The following is an 18,560-nucleotide window of genomic DNA, read 5'->3' as shown; positions in this document are numbered from 1 at the left end:
CATCCTCCTCCTCATCAGCTTATTTGTAAGACCGTGGTGAGAGGCCCAGACTGCACAGTCCCTACGCTCCTCCTTCCACCCTCTCTGTTCTAGGGTAGGCAAGAGGAGAGATGTGAGGATGGAAAGGTCCATCCACTATCCCTCAGACTGCAACTGGTAGGTGGTGGTTGTTTCTGTCCTTCCTGTGCATAAAAAGCAAATGTCAGCCTTGCTCTTTGGGCCAAGGAGGGGCAGTGGAGATGATGTGAGTGCTGGTTGGTGAGTCAGGGTTTCAGGTCCCACCCCCCGCCCAACTGCATATCTTATTTGATGGGAGAGTGTGTGGCCCTCTTCCTGTCCCATTTATCCTCCATCCTGGCTTCCTATGCCAAAGGCTGGCAGCTCAGCTCTTCTGGGCTTAGGCAAAGTTATCCTTGGCAACTGGGCAAAGTCTTCAAAAAGAGCTAGCTTTGCCTTTCTGTCTGCCCCATCCTAATGCTCACTCCCGGGCCTCTAGACCTAGCCTGGTTTCATCCACTGCTGCCCTAACTAGCCAGGCCAGCACTTTGCTCCCCACTTCTCCTTCCAGATGAGTTAGACATCGCAAGGCCAAGGCCAAATCTCAGGGATGAGCCCAGAGTTAGGATGGTCCCAGAGGGACTTGGAGAGGGACCAATTTTATTAATAGCTAACATTTATAGAGCAAGTAACATGGGCTCAATATTTTCTGGTTAAGTACTAGTTCATTTAATCCTCATAAGTACCCTAGGGTATGAGAATAATCCCCAGAGGAAAGAAAAAATTAAGGCCCAGAGAGGTTAAACAATTGGCCCAAGGTCATGACCCAGAGAGGTTAACTGGCCCGAGGTCATGGTGCTTGTGAGTGGCAGAGCTGGCCCTGGAGCCAGACCATTTGTAACCCTCTGCTTTGCTGGCCCCTGAGCCTCTGCTGCTCTAGACATGCTGAGGAGTGGGCAGAGGAAGGGGATGACCTTGCTCAAGCTTTAGTCCAGGGACAGCAGCTTCCCTAGCCTTTAGGGTGATGCAGTGGAAAGCAGAATGGGCTGAACCAGGAACCCAGGCTGGATCTGCAGCCACCCCACCTACATTTCCCAGCACAGCCCAGGGCCCAGTCTGCCCCACCATCCCCAAGAGTTCTCAGGAACTTGTCCACGGGGCCCGTGTTTTGGTTTGGATTAGAGAATCACTATAGCCAGAAGTCATGTCTTAGGAAAAGATGCTATGGTTGGGGAGCCACACCACTTTCTCCCCAAACCCCATGGCCACCAGAGTGCACAAAGCCACACCTCCTGCCCTGTCCCCTTGCCATTTGGCCTTCTCAGTAGCTTCAGTAATTAATCACCTTTTTGTTAACAATAGGTAAGATTATCTCCTATGGTTTTGGACTTAAACAAGCTGGGATTCCTGGTCATGGGTATTCCCTCCCACCTCCTCTTCTTCTCCAGGTCTCCTGCCCTGCCCCCACCACCCCTTGCCCCTTCTTACTTGCCCCTTCTTACTGAGGGCCCCCCTCTCATTAAGGTTTACACTCATGGGTAGGGGCTGGGTACTATTGGAGGAAGTGTGGGGAGAGGAAGGTTGTGTCACTGGAATGAAGGGCTCTGGTTCGTGTCCTTCACTGACATGTCAGCTGGCCATAAATCTTTCTGTAAATATCAGTAAGCCCTTCCCTGCTCTACACCATCCTCAAATTCCTCAAACCTTTCCAATAATGAATGGTTTGCTTAGCTTTACACATGGAGAAACTGAGTCTCTAGCAGTTACAGAGATTTGCTTAAGGCTGGGGAAAATGGTGGATTGGGGATGAGAACTGGGAGTTTCTGGCTCCCCACTCAGTGCTTTCAGCAACTCCTCAGCCTGGGAGGCAGGCAGTGAAATCATCTGGAAGGTGTTTAGTACCTCTAGATAGTCGTGTTCCGCCCCAGACATTAAGCATGAGAATATACAGTCAATTATTGTGTGCAGCCAAGACATAAAAGCACCAGACTGAGATTTCCAGGGTTATTTGCACCTAGAGAAGGAGTTCTTGATGACCCAAAAAACTTTCTCACTCAATAAGAAGTGAGGGTGGGGAGATTTGGGGATAAAGGATGGTACCTCAGTGCCTCTTAAACCATGTCACAATGTGGCAGTTCATGAGACTGGTCCTTATATTCACCTCCCAGGCAATCTCTGTCCCCCACCCCCAGCTGGTTCTGAATCTGTGGAGAGTTGGCTGAAGATCTACAGGGGCCCACACCATCTCTTCACTGGAAGCTCCTGGCTCTGGCATTTCTCAGGTTACCCCAGAGGCTACTGGCCTGACTACTTCCTCGTGGTGCCCTCTGTTCTCCCCCACCAGCCCCCTTATTCAGAGTTGCTTGCCCCACCCCTATACAGCTCGAGCCACTTCCTCCTGGGCTTGGGTGAGCCTTGGTCTCATCAGCATTTAAAGCCCCTGAATCCAGCTTGTATTCTACTCCTCTGAACCTTCTTTCAGATGACCAGTCCTGTCTGCACCTGGTTCCCACCCTCTTTACAGAGCTCGCCTTGCAATCGCTGCCCTGCACAATACTCTCACTTTTCCATGCACACGAGCAGCCACCTCTCCAACAAATCCATGGGCTCTTTGATGGTAGGGACCAAGTCTTCTTCTTATACTTTCCATGGTTCTCCCAAAGATTATTACATAGTAGGTCTCAAGAGAGACAGAAGGCCCTTTACACAGAGCCACACTCAAGGGTAGGAAAGAATAAAATGTAGGTGATTTGTACAAATGCATAGTGCACAGTGTATGTGAGTCCTGAATTTTTGCCCCCACATAGCACATCATTGGCTACCAAGTTTCCCACCCCCAGTCACTGCAGGGAGTGGAAGGAGCATACAGCCGCAGGTAAGGAGACTGGGTGTGAATCTGGCTCTATTGTTTATCAGATGCTACCTAACCTCTTGCTATTCAGTTTTTTCTTAACCATCATATCTGTGCTGCCTACACCAGGGTGATTATGAGGGTTAATTAAAGGAGATAGTGCATAGAGACTGTAAATTGTGCTACAAATGTAAGTTCTTGCCTTTGCTGTCCTCTTCATAGGATCGAGGCAAGCCTTTCCTCAGAGGTCCCCAAACGTCCCTTCTACCACAGTCACTCCTGAAGCCAGTATGGTGTGAGAGGATTGGAGTTCCACCTTGCCATTGGGCCCATGATGCACGCAGGGCAATGATCCCGCCACCCCTGGCTGGATCCCGCGGGGCTTTCAGCACCATGGACAGCGCCACGATGAGCTAGGGGATCCGCTAATGCTACTCTCTGCCAGGGCTTGTGGGCAGGGCCAGGCAATGCTCGCTGGTGCCACAGCCCAAGAATAAGAACAAGAATAACAGCTAACACTTACTGAGTGAGTTCTACGTGCCAAGCCCTGTGCCAAGTCTCTTTAGTTGTCTGGGTTAAACCTATCAATCAAGTTGTGTGTGGGATACAGTTGATGCCCTCAGCATCCATTCTCATCTCTGTGCCTTCCTATATTGCAGAAGCTGGAAAGTTAAAAGCTACATTTCCAACACTCCCTTGCAGCTGGGGTTCTGGATACAGATTAGAGCCCATCAATTCGACATGCTGGAGATAGAGTTACAAGGCTGAAGGGAGGAGAGGAAGGAGGAGGTGATCTCCCTGGTGCTCAGGCGGTGTTCTGCTGACAAGCCATGTCGAGGACAGGAAGGGATTCTCTTCAGGAAGTTCAATGCCCAGTCACTGGCACCCAGGGAGGGGGTGGTGTGAGAGGCAATTGTGGCAAAGGTGGCAGCAGGTTCCTCATCCCTGGATAGCAGGTGAAGGGATGTGAACTCTATGGCTCAGTAATGGCCCTCCTGACTGGGTGAGGAGTAATTTGTCTGGAGGGACAGTTCTGCTCTGTTCCAAAGACCCAGCTTCTAACTCTTTCGTTGATATTGAAACCCTGTGATTCCCTGTATGAAGCAAGCTGACTACAGCATCACATCCCAGTCCTGGTTTTGCTTAAGATTCTTAGAGTGTTTTTTGTTTCCTGTACAAAGACCAGGCAGGTTCTATTATTATTATTATTATTTTATTTTATTTTATTTTTGAGACGGAGTTTCGCTCTTGTTACCCAGGCTGGAGTGCAATGGCGCGACCTCGGCTCACCACAACCTCTGCCTCCTGGGTTCAGGCAATTCTCCTGCCTCAGCCTCCTGAGTAGCTGGGATTACAGGCATGCGCCACCGTGCCCAGCTAATTTTTTTTGTATTTTTAGTAGAGACGGGGTTTCACCATGTTGACCAGGATGGTCTCAATCTCTTGACCTCGTGATCCACCCGCCTCGGCCTCCCAAAGTGCTGGGATTACAGGCTTGAGCCACCGCGCCCGGCCCAGGTTCTATTATTATCCCATCTTATGAATGAGGAATTTCAGGCCCAGAGAGATTACAAGACTTGCCCAGATCAGGGAGCTAGTACCTTGAAGTTAGGGCCTGACCTGGGGGGCTTATCAGCTCCCTCCTGATCACTTTGCTATGTGCCACCCTTGAGGCAGAGAACAGAGCACCGATTCCAACAAGCAGGAATAAAGCTGCTAGGCTCAAAACAGAAGTCAATGGAAAAAAGGAAAGGCTGACAGGGAATACTGGGACCACACTCCAGGCTCACATGGGTGTAGCTGCTGAGGGGGTCTCAGGAAAAGAAAGGGGCAGGAGAAGACATGGGCATTTGTGATGGGCCAGGCCTTCTTATGGCTATCCCACCGAACATCATTTATTCCTCACAAGCAACCTGAGAGGTAGCAGCCTGAGAAGTGAGAATCAGTATACCCATTTTACAGGTAGAGAAACTGAGGTTAAGAGAGGTTAAGTAACTGGCCTAACAGCTGAAGAAAGACAGAGGCAGGATTGGAATCTAAGTGTCTGGCTCCACTATGTCATGCAGCCTCTGAAGGCCCAAGTGGGAAGAGAGCAGCTTTGCCCTATTCCAGGAGGACTGTATTTCTGGGGTACAGGAGGATGGCCTCCCAGATCTGTAGTACATCTAAGGGACTCTCAGTTAAAGAGAAGGACCAGGCAGCTTCTATTATTATCCCATCTCATGAAAGAAATTTTAGGCCCAGAGAGGTTAAGAGACCTAACCTCTTAACACCCCTGCAGGTGGCAGAGGGAGCTGGGATGCCATGGGGGGAGAAGGTGGTAACTTAGACCCAGGCTGGAAGCTGAGTGTGTTGGCTTCCCCACCCCATCCATCTCACCTCTGGGATGCCCACAGGGATGCCTCTCCCTGCCAGGAAGTTTCCTTCCTTTGTCCTCCAGACCCTGCACCCCATCCTATGCCTTTCTGCCCATGCCCCTAAGTCAGTGGGCAGCCATGATGGTGCCCAGGTGGGCTGGATGCAGAAGGCAGAGGCAGCTGTGGGGATGTCACGGTCACCCAGGCCCCTGGTAGCTGGGCAGTGACTGAGGGAGACATGGGGAGGAGGACAGGTGACTTCATGCCTGTGTTAAAAAGGCAAAATAGGAAGTAAAAAAAGGATATAATGCTATTAAATGAAATTATCTTGATTCTAAAAAGAATACAAGAAAAAAACCTAAAATTATACCACATTCTTTTAATAGTCCTTGACATTTTTTTCTGTTTGAAATGCTATTTAATATGAACATGTATTGTTGTTTCTAATTAGAAAAATATCTTTTATTCAAAGGAAGTCTTGAGATTGACAGGCATCCATGTAACCAGCTTTACTCCTGCATCAAATCCCTCTTCCCTTCCTCAAATGCCCTCATTCTGATCAGCTCCCACTCAGACTTGTTGATGGGGAGGAGAGGGTGGAGGGACTGAGCCCTCATGGTGACATGCAGCCCAGTGGTTCCTGTGCAGGCTGCCTTCTCAGAAAGAAGAGTCAAAACCTGAATCTGATGCCACCTCGTCTCCCTCCCCTGTCAGGGCCCAGCTGGGCCACGTGCAGGCAAATCAAGACTTGACCTTGTACCATTGAGGCCAAGGTGGCCACCAGCTTTCTGGGTGTCTGCCTAGAAGCCAGAGGCACCCCCCCACCCCGCCCTGCCCACCTCAGGTCAGTGGCTCCTCCTGACAGCAGTGGTACTGTGCTGACTACCGCATCAACTCCCAGGGGCAGTGATCAGGAAGGGGCCTTGGAGGCCTCCCTGGCACAGCTCTCACTGGGGCAGGCACCTCCTCACCCCCACCTCAATGGATCACTGGAAGATGGTGGCCACTGAGGCCCCTCTAGTCATTTTGGGGGGTGATCTAAACCTAGCTTCCCATGGGAAAGGGAACAAAAGAGAAATAGGAACCTCCAGGAGGTAGGGGATGGGGTCCTGAACAGGCCTGGCCTCTGGACCACCTCTGAGCCTGATGGAGGGCCTGTGTGCGCTCTCCTCCATGTGACAAAGTATGTTTACAAAGTCATCATCTCACCTGGCCCCACCTGTGACATTCCTGCCCCAGGAGAGGTAGCAATTGTCCCCATTTACAAACGAGGATGCTGAGGTCCAGAGTGTGCAGCCTGCCCAGGGTCACACAGCTAACAGCGGTGCAGTGGGAGTGGAGATCTAAAGCCAAGGCCTGAGCTTCTGCACAACTCCCTGCTCCTTCTGACATCTAAGCTCTCAGCTCCTGGCTCACTGCAGGGCAGAGGCTGGGTCTAGGGGAGGCCCTCTTGGCCCCAGGAGCCCCTCTAGTCTCACCTCCTCCAGTTCCCCATGAGAAGTCCCAGCTCCAGCAGATGTAAGGCATCATGCCCATCAAAGGCCTTGGTTGTCTCTGCCCCCTCTGTTTCTCCCCTCTGTAGAGCACCTTGATCCTTCCCCAGCAGGAATGCTCCATTGGCAAGGCCCAGTTCAACTCTGCTTCCTCCAGGCAGGCTTCTGGGTATACTTCCAGGTCTCAGCGATCTCCCTTCCATCCTACTGTTCTCACAGATTCTTTCCTGAGTTCTCTACTGGGGTAGGGTTTGCTAAAGACAATGAGATGTGTTCCTCCCCTCCAGCTCTTTCCAGAAGAGGAATGAGAAAGGCCTTGGCTGAAAGGCAGTGATAATGCAGTATGAGAAGGGCTTACAGATGCACTGAACCCAATCTGTAGTGCGAGGCGGGCCGGTGAGGAGGGGGTGGCTCCTGGACTAGGCTGTGATGGAATCAGCTAGAAGGGCTTTCTTTGCTCTCCTTAACTTGGCCAGCAGGCCTGGGTGTGCAGCCCTGCATAGTGCTCTGGCTTTACTGTGTCAGACTTCCCTCTCATTTCCATCTCCAGCCTTCTAGGTCATCCCTCAGTTTCTGGAATATGCCCATCCCTCCTGCCACAGGGCCTTTGCATATGCCAGTCCCACCCCCTGGAAGGTTCACCCTCCCATTATTTGACTCATTCTCCCCCTGGTTAATCTCAGCTCAATTTTTGCTTCCTTAGGGAAGATCTCCAGGCTGGGTCCAGCCCACCAAGTCCCATGCCTCAGAGCATCTTGGGAGGCAGACATCGTGTACGCCATAAATGTGGATTACTAGTACTAGATTCTCTGGGTCCAAGTTCTGCCTCTGCTATGTACTTTGCTTGTTTTTTTATTTTTTGAAATGGAGTTTCACTCTGTCACCCAGGCTGGAGTACAGTGGCGCAATCTCAGCTTACTGCAACCTCTGCCTCCCGGGTTCAAGCGATTCTCCTGCTTCACCTCTGCTATTGACTAGCCCCATGTCTTTGGGCAAGCTTCTTAACCTCCCTGTGCCTCCGTTTCCTCATCTGTAAAATGGAGATGTTAATAGCAGCTACCTTATTGGGTAGATGTGAGGATTCAGAGAGCCAGCTCACATGAAACATTAGAGCAGTGCCTAGCACACTGCGATGGATCCATAAAATTAAGTGTAATTTTTCTTGTTGTACCTAGTACATTTGATGTTGTTTATGGGATGACGTAGCAGATGGCTGACTTCCCACCTCCCCAGGAAGGGAAGCTCCTTGACAACAGAGCCCTTGGCTGTGTTTGCTGATTATTTCCTCTGCCACGCTGGATAGGGTTGAGCGCTTTACAAATATTTGCAGAAGAAAGGAAAGACTGGCAGTGGGTTGGGGTAGGACTCATGTGGCCCCATGATGTCAAACCTAGAGTGTTTTGGCTGGAGGAGATCTTACAAAGTGTGCAACTTCAGCCGTCCTTCCATGGAGGGGCAAAGGGAGCTGCTGGTGAGCATTTTTCTGGGCTTCCAGCCTCATAGGGGCTGGGCAGCCCCTGTCTACCTCTGTCTCCCCCTAGGGCTTTGCTCAAAGCCTTTCATGGTAAAATCTCAGACTGAGGCATCTTTGATTTTGAAAAAAAATGTGGTGCATCTCATATTTGAGTGTTGTGGAGCAAATGCTTTCACAACAACTAGGTAGAGCTGCAGGATCCAGTTTGACCCTCAGTTATTGCTGCAATTCTCATCTCCATGGTAACAAGTCCCCAGTAAGTCTTCAGCCAGTAAGGCTGGGCAATGGCTCAGCTCAGCCCCTGGGCTAAGATGCAGGCAGGCAGGCAGCCTGGTTCTCCCTCCAGCCTCTAATCTGACTGCCTCTTCTGCAGGAGTCTGGAGGGGACAGGAAGGAGGAAGGGGAGGGGAGGCAGACATAGGGATGCAGCAGCAGAGGCCCTGACCCCAGAGTCAGCTCTAGCTAGAACTGGGGTGAAGGCTGCCAGTGGGGAGGTGCCCATGAGCAGAAGCAGCCAGGCAGAATGCTGTTAGGACCATCCCACCCCACCCCCTGCTGCTGCCAGGATGAGCTCTGATCAACCAAGGCTCTGCAGCCAGGAGGCTGAGCCCCAGTCCCACTCAGATCCAAACAGCTGTTAACAATTTATTACTGTCTAGATAGAGCCAGCCTTCACTGAACACCTGCTCTAGGCCAGCCCCAAGCTAGGCGCTGGAGAGGCAGGATCCATAACATATGGCCCGTCCTCAGCGAGCACACAGTCAGATGGGGGAGACCCAAATGGTGTGGAAGTAGCCAGAATAAAGAGCAATGGGTGCACAGTTGGGCAGGAAAAGCAAAATGCAGATGGGACATGGAGAATGCTGCCTCCTGCGTGTCTCCACTTCCTCTAGCAGGACGCATGAGAACTGTTGCCAGTGCTTGCCTTCTGGGCAGGGATTAGATGTCAAGGAAGCAGGGTGAGGAAGATCTACCTTTCACTCTGTTCTCTTTATTGCCTTTTTTTTTTTTTTTTTTGAGATGAAGTTTCATTCTTTTGCCCAGGCTAGAGTGCAGTGGTACAATCTCGGCTCACTGCAGCCTCTGCCTCCCGGGTTCAAGCGATTCTCCTGCCTCAGCCTCCCATGTAGCTGGGATTACAGGTGCCCGTCACCATGCCCAGCTAATTTTTGTATTTTTAATAGAGACGGGATTTCACTATGTTGGCCAGGCATCTCTAACTCCTGACCTCAGGTGATCCACTGACTTTGGCCTCCCAAAGTGCCGGGATTTACAGGCATGAGCCACCACGCCCAGCCTCTTTATTACTTTTTGAATTTTGTACTATATGCATACCTTACCATTTCAAACAAAGCAAAACAACAAAACAGAACTGAAAATAGGCACCATTGGATAAGTGTTGTAATAAGGGTGCAAGCTTCTCAGGGCAGGACACCCAGAGAGGAGGAGTGGAGAGCTCTGACACTGGGGGACTCTCTCTCCTCTCAGGAGCTCAGAGTTCCAGCTGCCAGGTAGGGGTCTGTGTGTGTGCGCCTGCCTGCCTGCCTGCCTGCCTACCTCTGTAGCTATGTGTTTGGGGTGTGTAGATCTACTGGGCTGAACAGTATCCTTCCAAAATGCATGTCCATGTGGAACCACAGAATGTGACCTCGTTTGGAAACAGGGGGGTGTTTGCAGATGTAATTAGTTAAAATGAGATCACACATGATGGGGGGGGGCCTGAATTCAATGACTCGTGTCCTTAGATGAAGGTCATGCAAAGACGAGGGAGAGAATAGAGTGAAGCAGCTGCAAGGCAAGGAACGCATAGAACTGCTGACAGCCCCAGCAGCAGGAAGAGGCAGGTAAGGTCCTCCCCTCCCTCCTGCAGAGGGAGCACAGCCCTGCTAACACTTGGATTTCAGCCTTCTGACCTCCAGGACTGGACGAGTATAACTTTCTGGTTTTCAGGACCACACAGTTTGTGGTAATTTGTTGCAGAGACCTAGGAAGCCGATACAGTGGGTCTGCGCATTGGGGCTTGTGTGTTTTGAGGTGTGTGTATTAATGTGTTTGCATGTGTGTGCATCTGAGTGTGTTTTGAGGGGCATTTGGTTGTGCTTGGGAATGTGTTTGTGATTATAATTTGGGTTTTGGATACTTGTGTTTTGGGTTGCATGTGTATTTATGTGTTCATATGTGTGCATGTTGAGTTGTGTAGACTTGTATGTTTGGGGGCCAAAACATATGGCCTGTCCTCAGTGAGCACACAGTCAGGTGGGGGAGACCCAAATGGTGTGGAAGTAGCCAGAATAAAGGGCAATGGGTGCACAGCATATGTGTTTTTAGCCAGTGATCTCTAGGGTCTCCCTCAGCGGTGTCATTCCAGAAGTCTGCCCTGGGGCCCCTGCTGCAGGGGGTACCTAGAAGTGATGCTGGACAGCAGCAGTGGGGATGGCGTGGACTCAAGGCCAGGTGGGAGCAGCATCCTGTCTGGTCTAGGGTCACCTGGGAGAGGGCAGGGGCATCTCAGGTGTCCCCATCATGCCTGCTCTGCTGACACAATGATCTCAACCTCAGGAGCAGGGGTCCAGTAGGAGCCATGTCCTGGGGTCCCAGCCTTGGGGCCTTCTTGGAAGCCTTCAGCAGAGAAAAGACCCTCTGCTCAGAGACACTCTACCTCCTCTCCTCTTTGGTGTTAGTTTATGGGAAAGTGAATGCACACCCTTGAAACATTACAGCAATGGGTCTCACACTTTGGTGGGTCAGAATCAGCAGCCAGGCTTGTTACACCACAGATCACTAGGCCCCACCTCAGGGTTTCTGTGGCAGCGGGTCTGCGGTAGCACCTGAGAATCTGCATCTCCAACAAGTCCCTGAAGGATGCTAATACCACTGGGTCAGGGACCTCACACTGGGAATCACTATCCTAGACCATAGAACAGGAGAGGGAGGCTCCCCTGCAGCCCCCTCATTCGACCCCCAGACTTTGGTGTTGGCAGCCTCTGTTTCAGGACAGGCCCTGGAAAGGCAGGCTCAAGCTGATTCTTTCAGTCTCACTGTCTCTCCTGTCATTCACAAAATCATTTATTCAGCAAATTACAGTCCAGACTGTTCTCTGAACTCGAGGTGCCTATGGGCTAGACACAAGGCTCTAGTGGGTACGCAGACCCCTAAGGAGACCATGACAAGACTGCATAGCTGTACTCTGAAGCTCTGTTCAGGGAGTACTGGGAGTACAGAGGAGGAGCTCCTGCCCCAGCCCTGGAAAATCCAGAAGGGCTGCCTGGAGGAGGTGCCAGCCAAGGGAACTCTTCATAGATGGATAGCTTGGTTTTTGCTGTAGACATGACCACAAAACATTTCCCACTTGGTTTTCTATCTGCTACCTTGCTCTCAGCCAGCCTATTGGGAACATTTTATGAACCCTTTATGAAACTGTCATAAAAAAAGACAAGACAAACAGCACTAGATGACTTTAACTGAGCACTTACTACCTTCTAGAGGCTGTGCTAACTCTGGAAGCACAAGAGCACCTGTGTCCTCACATCACCACCAGGATGGGAACTATTGTCCTTGAGTGAGATTTGAGCCTAGTCAGGTGGCCTCAAAAAATCACATTCCCAGCCTGAGGGCACATGGGCCTCTTGCCATGTGGAGGACAGGGCAGAACATTCCAGAAGGAGACCTCAGCCTGCACAAAAACTGAGAGGGAGATGGTGGGAGGTAGGGGCAGCAGGACAAGATGTGGGCCTGCTTCAGGTCCCCTGGATGGAAATGCACCATCCCTCAGGGGCAGCAGAGCCAGGAGTGGGGCCGGGTTGAAGCCTGTTTCTAGGCTCTGGCCCCGTCTGTCTAAACAGGGCCAAAGCCATGTTGGCTGCCTCGTGGGCTGTGAGCACAGCTGCTCCAGTGACGGGTGGGAGCCAGATGGCAGAGGCTGTGGGTTTGGTTCACAGGGCCTGGGGGGCACAAGGGGCCTGAGAATCCCTGCTGCCATAGTGGGAGCTCTCTAGTCACAGGTTTGCTTGTGATGAAGGTTAGCCCTGCAGGGAGGCTGTGCCAAGGGGCTGAGGGTTGATGGCCGGCACAACCTCCATGACTCATGGTGGCCCCACATCTTAGCTCCCTGGCAGTCTCCATGTGGCTCGGGATCACCAGAGCCTCCTCAACTAGAGCACAAGCCCCAGGCCAGGAGTAGCCTCTTTCTGGCCTTGCTCCGTGGGGAGGGGATCAGGAAAGCCACACTGGTCCAGGCCAAATGAGGACTTGAATGGTGACTTGAAGCCAGGTGATAGAACCAGAGAAAATGAGCTGCAGCAAGAGGTATTTTAGTTAGACACAAGGAAGCACTGGCCTGGGAGACTGAAGGGAGTGCAAGCTATTTCTGGGAAAATAGAGGGATCCCTCCTTCTGTTGGCGACAATCTGCCTCTCTGGAAAAAGTACAATGGGAACTTCTGTCTTCCTTCACTAGCTCCTCCATCATCTCTCACCTACATTTCGTGTTATCTGTCCTTTCCTGCCTGCCTCCACTTCTGCCTTCATTGTCTGAGTGGGCCTGGCTTGTCATAGTGTCACTGGGAGTCTTTGATTGGGTACACAATTTAGCCAGTGTTCGCTGAGTCCCAGACTTGCCCAGGCCCTGCCGGAGCACTTCCAGCTGGGTAGAGACCAGACAGTAAAACTAGTGCCTACACCCAAGGCAGAGTAAGAGCCACATGCGGAGAAAGGAACAAGCCAAGTTGTGGGGCTCAGAGACTGCAGCCACAGGGGTCATGGAAGGCCTCAGAGAGGTGGCATTTGGACACTGGGTGGATTTCCTTACTGACAGAAACCAGTGGGAACCAGGATAGTCTGGGCAGAGAAAAATGAGAGGAAGAGGGAAACAGAGTGTGGACTATTCCAGAAACCCAGGAAGACTAGCTTGGCTGAAGAGGTGGGGTGAGAAGGGTCTGGTGAGGTTAACAGGTCATGAGGCCCTGAATCTTGGTTGAATGAATTTGTACTTGACTGTAGGCAGTGAGGAGCTATTGAAGGTTTCAGAGGAAGGGCATGGCATTTTCTGGGCTGGGACTAGAAGAGCATCTAGATTTTGCTCCTATTCTAGGATCTCATGAAAGGTACTTGGCCTTGATTCTGAGCCCCTGGGCCTTTCGGGAATCCCCAAGGGGAGCAAACAACCTGTGTGTTTCAAATGTTGCCTTTCCAGTGAGGTGTGTCCTGATCATCCTATTAAATAACAGCTCCTCTGGCACTCCTGACTCCCCTCCCGTTCCTTCTGTGTTTCCCCACACTGCCCTTGCATTTATCTCCTTCTAACATACTTCATCCATAGTTTACACTGTTTATTATCTGCTCCATTTGAATAAAAGTCCCCCGAGGGCAGGGTTGTATTTGTTTTACTTGCTGCTGCCTAGTCCAGTGCCTGGAATCCCAACAGATTCATTCACTGGTCAAGAGGATAAAGAGAAAAATACCGGCTGGGTGGGGTGGCTCACGCCTGTAATCCCAGCTCTTTGGGAGGCCAAGGCAGGTGGATCATTAGGTCAGGAAATCGAGACCATCCTGGCTATGGTAAAACCCGGTCTCTACTAAAAATACAAAAAAAAAGCTGGGTGTGGTGGCGGGCACCTGTAATCCCAGCTACTCAGGAGGCTGAGGCAGGGAAATCCTTTTAACCTGGGAGACAGAGGTTGCAGTGAGCCTAGATGGTGCCACTGCACTCCAGCCTGGGTGACAGAGCAAGACTCTGTTAAAAACCAAAAAACAAACAAAAAAAAAAAACAGAGAAAAATACTACCTTGCAGGAACCAGCATGCTCTGGTTTGCCCCCTCCCTGTCCCTTCACTCCTGGCTTCCTGGGCTTGGCAGCACGGAGCCTCCAAGTGGAAGAATCTCCAAGAAAAGCATGCAGACCTGTGCTGCTTCCCTCTCACACTTCCCACCCTTACCAGGACTCTGGAAACATTTGAACTGTTTCCTGCTCCTGCCAAAAACCACCACTGTTTACCTTTATTGCAGAGCAGAGGCCAAGCAGGGACAATTTCGCCTAAGGAAAGCTACAGGTTTGCAGGACTGAAACAGCTCCACTGAGCAGTTTGGAGAATAAGTTAGATGGTCTGATCAGAATCACTGCAAATTCCCAAGTGCCCACTCCACACATGCAGTGGCTCTGGGCATTTGGCTCCATTTTGCCCTTACCCCAACTCTATGAAGTGGGTGTTATTCTCTTCATTTTACAGATGGGAAAATAAATAAATTCATTGATGCAGCAGAGTTTTCTCTACCAGATGAGGAGGCTGTTCTCAAATGCTGTTCTGTCCTGTCCTAGCCCAGGTCTTGTTCCTCCATAGTGTGTGGCCTCTTTTGCACCAGAGGGGCAGGTGAGATGCAGGACAGAGCTAGCTGAGTTCTCTGTCCAAGATACCAGATCATGGGTAGTCTCTGCTGGCCGCAGGCTTGCTGCCTGAGCCATGGGAGCCAAAGTTTTGGCCACGGCCCCATGATGAATGAGGACAATGATGTCACGTCTGCTGCCTGGCCTGAACTCATCAGAGAGTACACATTATAACCGTGATCACTGCCTGTCTGGGCAATGGCCAGGTGTCCTCTCTTGACTCTGATGTGTACCAAGGCTGGTGCTCAAAATAGGGCTAGCTGCATTTGCAGGCCCAGTGAATCCAAGGGAAACCACCCCTAGCCTTGTGTGCAGCCCAGAGCCCTATATCCAGGTCTGCTCCTGACCAGGCTATGGCTGGAAAGGCAGAAGAGCTTGGATCAAACCCCTAGAGATGGGCTGTAAGTGACTGCACTTCCATTCCTTAGGGACTCAGTTCACACACCCTGAGGGTGGAAACCCTCTCCCAGCAAACATTACTGATTCCTCATTACATGCAAGGTAAACAGTATTTGTCTCTGCCTTCAAGCCCTTCAAGTGAAGTTAGAGCACAGTCATTAACTAGGCAATGGGAAGCCATGGATGGTTATAGAGCCGAGGAATTGGATGACTGCACTGTGCCTTAGGGAGGCTGATCTGACAGCAGACTATGGCTGGGAGAGAACAGACTTTTGCAATGATCAGATCAAATGTGTTAAGCACGTACTGGGTGCTAGATGTTGTTTCAAGCACTTCACAGATATTACCGTAGTTAATCTTCACCCTAGGGTGCTATCGTTAACCCCATTGCACAGATGAGGAGACAGAAGTACATACTGATGACAAGGCCAGCAGGTGGCTGAGCTGGGATGTGAACCCATCTGGCTCCACTGCTGCATCTCCCAGTAATCTTGAGCAAGGGTCTGGCATAAGGCTGGGGCTGTGGGAACAGCCAGAGGAAAAGAAGCAAAACACTGCCTGTGGCTAAGGCTCCCTGCCCCGGAGGAGTCTCCCAATAAAGGACCAGGAAATTATAAAGGGGACGTAAAGAACGATATCTAAGATTACTTTTATCAATAACAGCAACAATCACAGTGTTCTTAGCCAGCAGCCCATGCAGGATAACATCTTCTTTCATGTAAGAGATATTTGAGACACTCTCAAAGAGGGAAATCTTATCACAGTTAGAGCTTCCTCTGGAAAGCTTCCTGGACTCTCTCACTTAGATGCTAACCTAGCTTCAATACCTTCTGGCTTGGGATGTCCAGCCACTCTCAATGTCTCTTTTGCAAAGGTGGAGGAGTTGCTGGGCAGGTGGACGAAGAGGAAAAGGAGCATGGGGCACAGGCTGGGCTGGGGGGCAAGGGGAGGCCGCTGAGCCCAGGAAGTGCTGTCCAAAGCCAAAGGGGTTCCCGTGCTGTTTTGACAAGATTACGCCTGTTTCCTCTGAGATGTTCAACCACAACACTGGAAAGTACATTACTGATGTAAGTAATGCTTGAGAAGTAAAAAGAGATTGCGGTTGGATTCTACTGCTAAGATCGCCAGCTCTAGCAGTCTATGAAGATACCCTCTGTCTTAATCCTTTCCTAGAGGAAAAAGTGTCAAGAGTTAGGGAACTCCTGGAAGAGTGGAGTCTGGCCGGATTCTGGGCTTGCCCCAATACAGAAATTCATTGACACAGCCTCAATGGAAGTCAGCTAGGCAAGAACCAACAGGGGCCCAGCTAGCAGCTCAGCCCTGGGGGCATTTCTAGGGGGCAGAGGACATCCTAACCAAAGCCAGAGCATCTTCTGCCCCTTCCCAGGCCTCATGAGCAGAGTCACTTGGGACAGTGCCCTTCGGAAGGGGGTTAGGCTTTACCTGCCCCCATCCTGGCAGGTTGTGGGTTTAGGAAGGCTTAGGGAGGGCCTTTGCCCAAGTGCTGGCTGGAGAGCTGCAGGCCATGGGATGGCCGGGGTGGCCATGTTTCCCAGGCTCAAGGTGGGGAACTGGAACTAGGGCTTAGCCGTGATGGGTAGTGGGATGATGCCAGGGGCACCTACCTGGGGCAGCAGCTGAGGTTCAGGGCTTGGGCTCCACGTGGCCTCTGGGCTGTCACAGGACCTTCCCTCCTCTTGATCAGTCCCCAGGAAAAGGTGCTTCTGAGTGTCCCCACTTGATTCCTGACCTCGAGGGAGGCTCCTCCAAGACTCTATGGCACAGTCACAAGACAACCCTCTCAGGGCAGGCGGGCATGCAACCCAGTCCTCCCTGGCTTCCTTGCAGCTCCTCCCCAAGCCCAAGCTGGCCAAGCCCCTCCCAGCTCCAACATGCTTGTCAGTATCTCCCACAAGGCCTGCCTTGGGGAGTTCCGATGGGGTGAGAGGTACCCCAGATGCACCCACAACCCCCACCCTGCCCCAGCTCCAAATCCAGGCCAGCCAGTGCCCACCCCTGGGGTGGGTGAGCTGGGAGTGACCATTCATCCCAGTTAAGTAGCAGCTGTGGGGAGAGCACTATACTGGGAGTCCAGGCACCAGCTCTGTCACTTCCCCTGCTGAGCTGGAGTACCCCACTTTCCCCTACTGGTGTGGTTCAGCCTAAAGGCACAGACAATGCCAGCAGGGCTGAGCTAGGGGAGGCCAAAGGGGTCATAGACATTACCTACTTCAGAATTATCTGTCAGGGAAGGCTTGCTAAAATGCAGGTGGAAGGGCCCTACCTTGATCCACTGAACTTGAATCTCCGGGCAGGTGTTTGGGAATCTGCATTTTAACAAGTTCCCCACATGGGCGCCTAGGAAGTAAGACTCAGAGCACTGACGACACACTGGAAAAGGGCAGACAAGCCCAAGTATAATCCGCATAAAGGAGTCGTCGGTCCCTTTTCTGAAATCAGTATCACAGGAGCCCGATCTCTGCAGCCAGGCTAGCCAGGGAGCCCCGGCAGCTTGCTAAATCCTCTCTAGTTCTCATTTTCCTCATGGACAAAATAAAGATTGGAGGTGATCTCTTGGGCCCATCCACATTTGAAATTGTGAATGCAGGAAGAGGTGAACCCACTGAGAAACGAAGTTAAAAACAAAGTTCAGGGTGAAGCAATTTAACTGGTATTCTCCCCCTTATAATTTCTTTCTTCTTAAATATTCCTGTTTTGTTTTGTTTGAGATGGGGTCTCATTGTGTTGTCCAGGCTGATCTCCAACACCTGGGCTCAACTGATCCTCCTGCCTCCACGTGCTGGGTAACGGGGATTACAGACACATGCCACCATGCCCGGCTTTCAATATGCTCTTTAAATTCTGAAAATAACATGCTTAGGAAAAAAATCAAACCATTCAAAATAATACACCGTGAAAATGAAATCTCAGCTGGGCATGGGGGCTCACACCTATAATCCTAGCACTTTGGGAGGCCAAGGTGGGAGGTTCACTTGAGCCCATGAGGCCAGACTCAGCAATATGGGAAAACCCTGGTTCCACAAAAAGTATCAAAAAAAAAAAAAATTGGCTGGGTGTGGTGGTGTCCACTTATAGTCTCAGCTACTTGGGAAGCTGAGGTGGGAGGATTGCTTAAACCCAGCAGGTCGAGGCTGCAGTGAGTCATGATAGTACCACTGCACTCCAGCATGTGTGACAGAGCAAGAGCCTGTCTCTAAAAGAGAAAGAGAAAAGATATATAGCATGGATGTCCCTGCCATCTCAGACCTATGCCCCACCCTCCAAAATAAATATCATCAAGTTTCATAAATTTTCCTTGAGAATTTTTTCAGAAATGTGGACACACACACACATGTACATACATATATATAGATATATATATATCTCTCTCTCTATGCCTGCATCTTTATTTTAAACCCAACCAGGAACATATTCCCAGTACTTATATTTGCTTTGCTAATTAACATACATCACACATCTCTGCATACAGCACAGACAGAGCCCTCCATTCTTTTAATAGCTCATAGTGTTCCACTGAACCAATGCACTACAATTTCTGTGAATCTGTCCTTGTTGATTGATATTTAGGTTATTTCTACATTTTTTGCTGC

The 18,560-nt window shown here is 50.8% G+C and overlaps 1 protein-coding gene and 1 non-coding gene across 11 annotated transcripts in view; one reads left to right on the top strand and one right to left on the bottom strand.

Annotated features, from left to right (window-relative positions):
• TMEM63C (transmembrane protein 63C) overlaps positions 1-18,560 on the bottom strand; it is a 115,143-nt gene that overhangs the window by 47,565 nt on the left and 49,018 nt on the right. For 5 of the 10 annotated variants that reach the window (XM_078335506.1, XM_035261143.3, XM_035261144.3 and 2 more), the window contains exon 2: positions 16,575-16,723. The exons of 1 other annotated variant lie outside the window; for it this stretch is intronic. Coding sequence is in view for 1 of the 9 variants with exons in the window: in XM_078335504.1 (XP_078191630.1) it covers positions 16,575-16,723; positions 17,234-17,377 (293 nt within the window). In the remaining 8 variants the exon portion in view is untranslated. Of the gene's footprint in view, positions 1-16,574; positions 16,725-17,233; positions 17,573-18,560 lie in introns of those variants that run through there. 4 more of the 10 variants (XM_035261148.3, XM_035261147.3, XM_078335504.1 and 1 more) reach the window with 3 other exon arrangements.
• Positions 11,483-11,571, top strand: LOC128928973 (small nucleolar RNA SNORA32). Its single transcript, XR_008474738.1, has one exon. It is a non-coding gene; the product is annotated as a small nucleolar RNA SNORA32 (small nucleolar RNA).

Source organism: Callithrix jacchus, chromosome 8, assembly GCF_049354715.1.
Source record: "Callithrix jacchus isolate 240 chromosome 8, calJac240_pri, whole genome shotgun sequence".
Lineage (NCBI taxonomy): Eukaryota > Metazoa > Chordata > Mammalia > Primates > Cebidae > Callithrix > Callithrix jacchus.
This window is presented reverse-complemented; position numbering and strand designations above follow the sequence as displayed.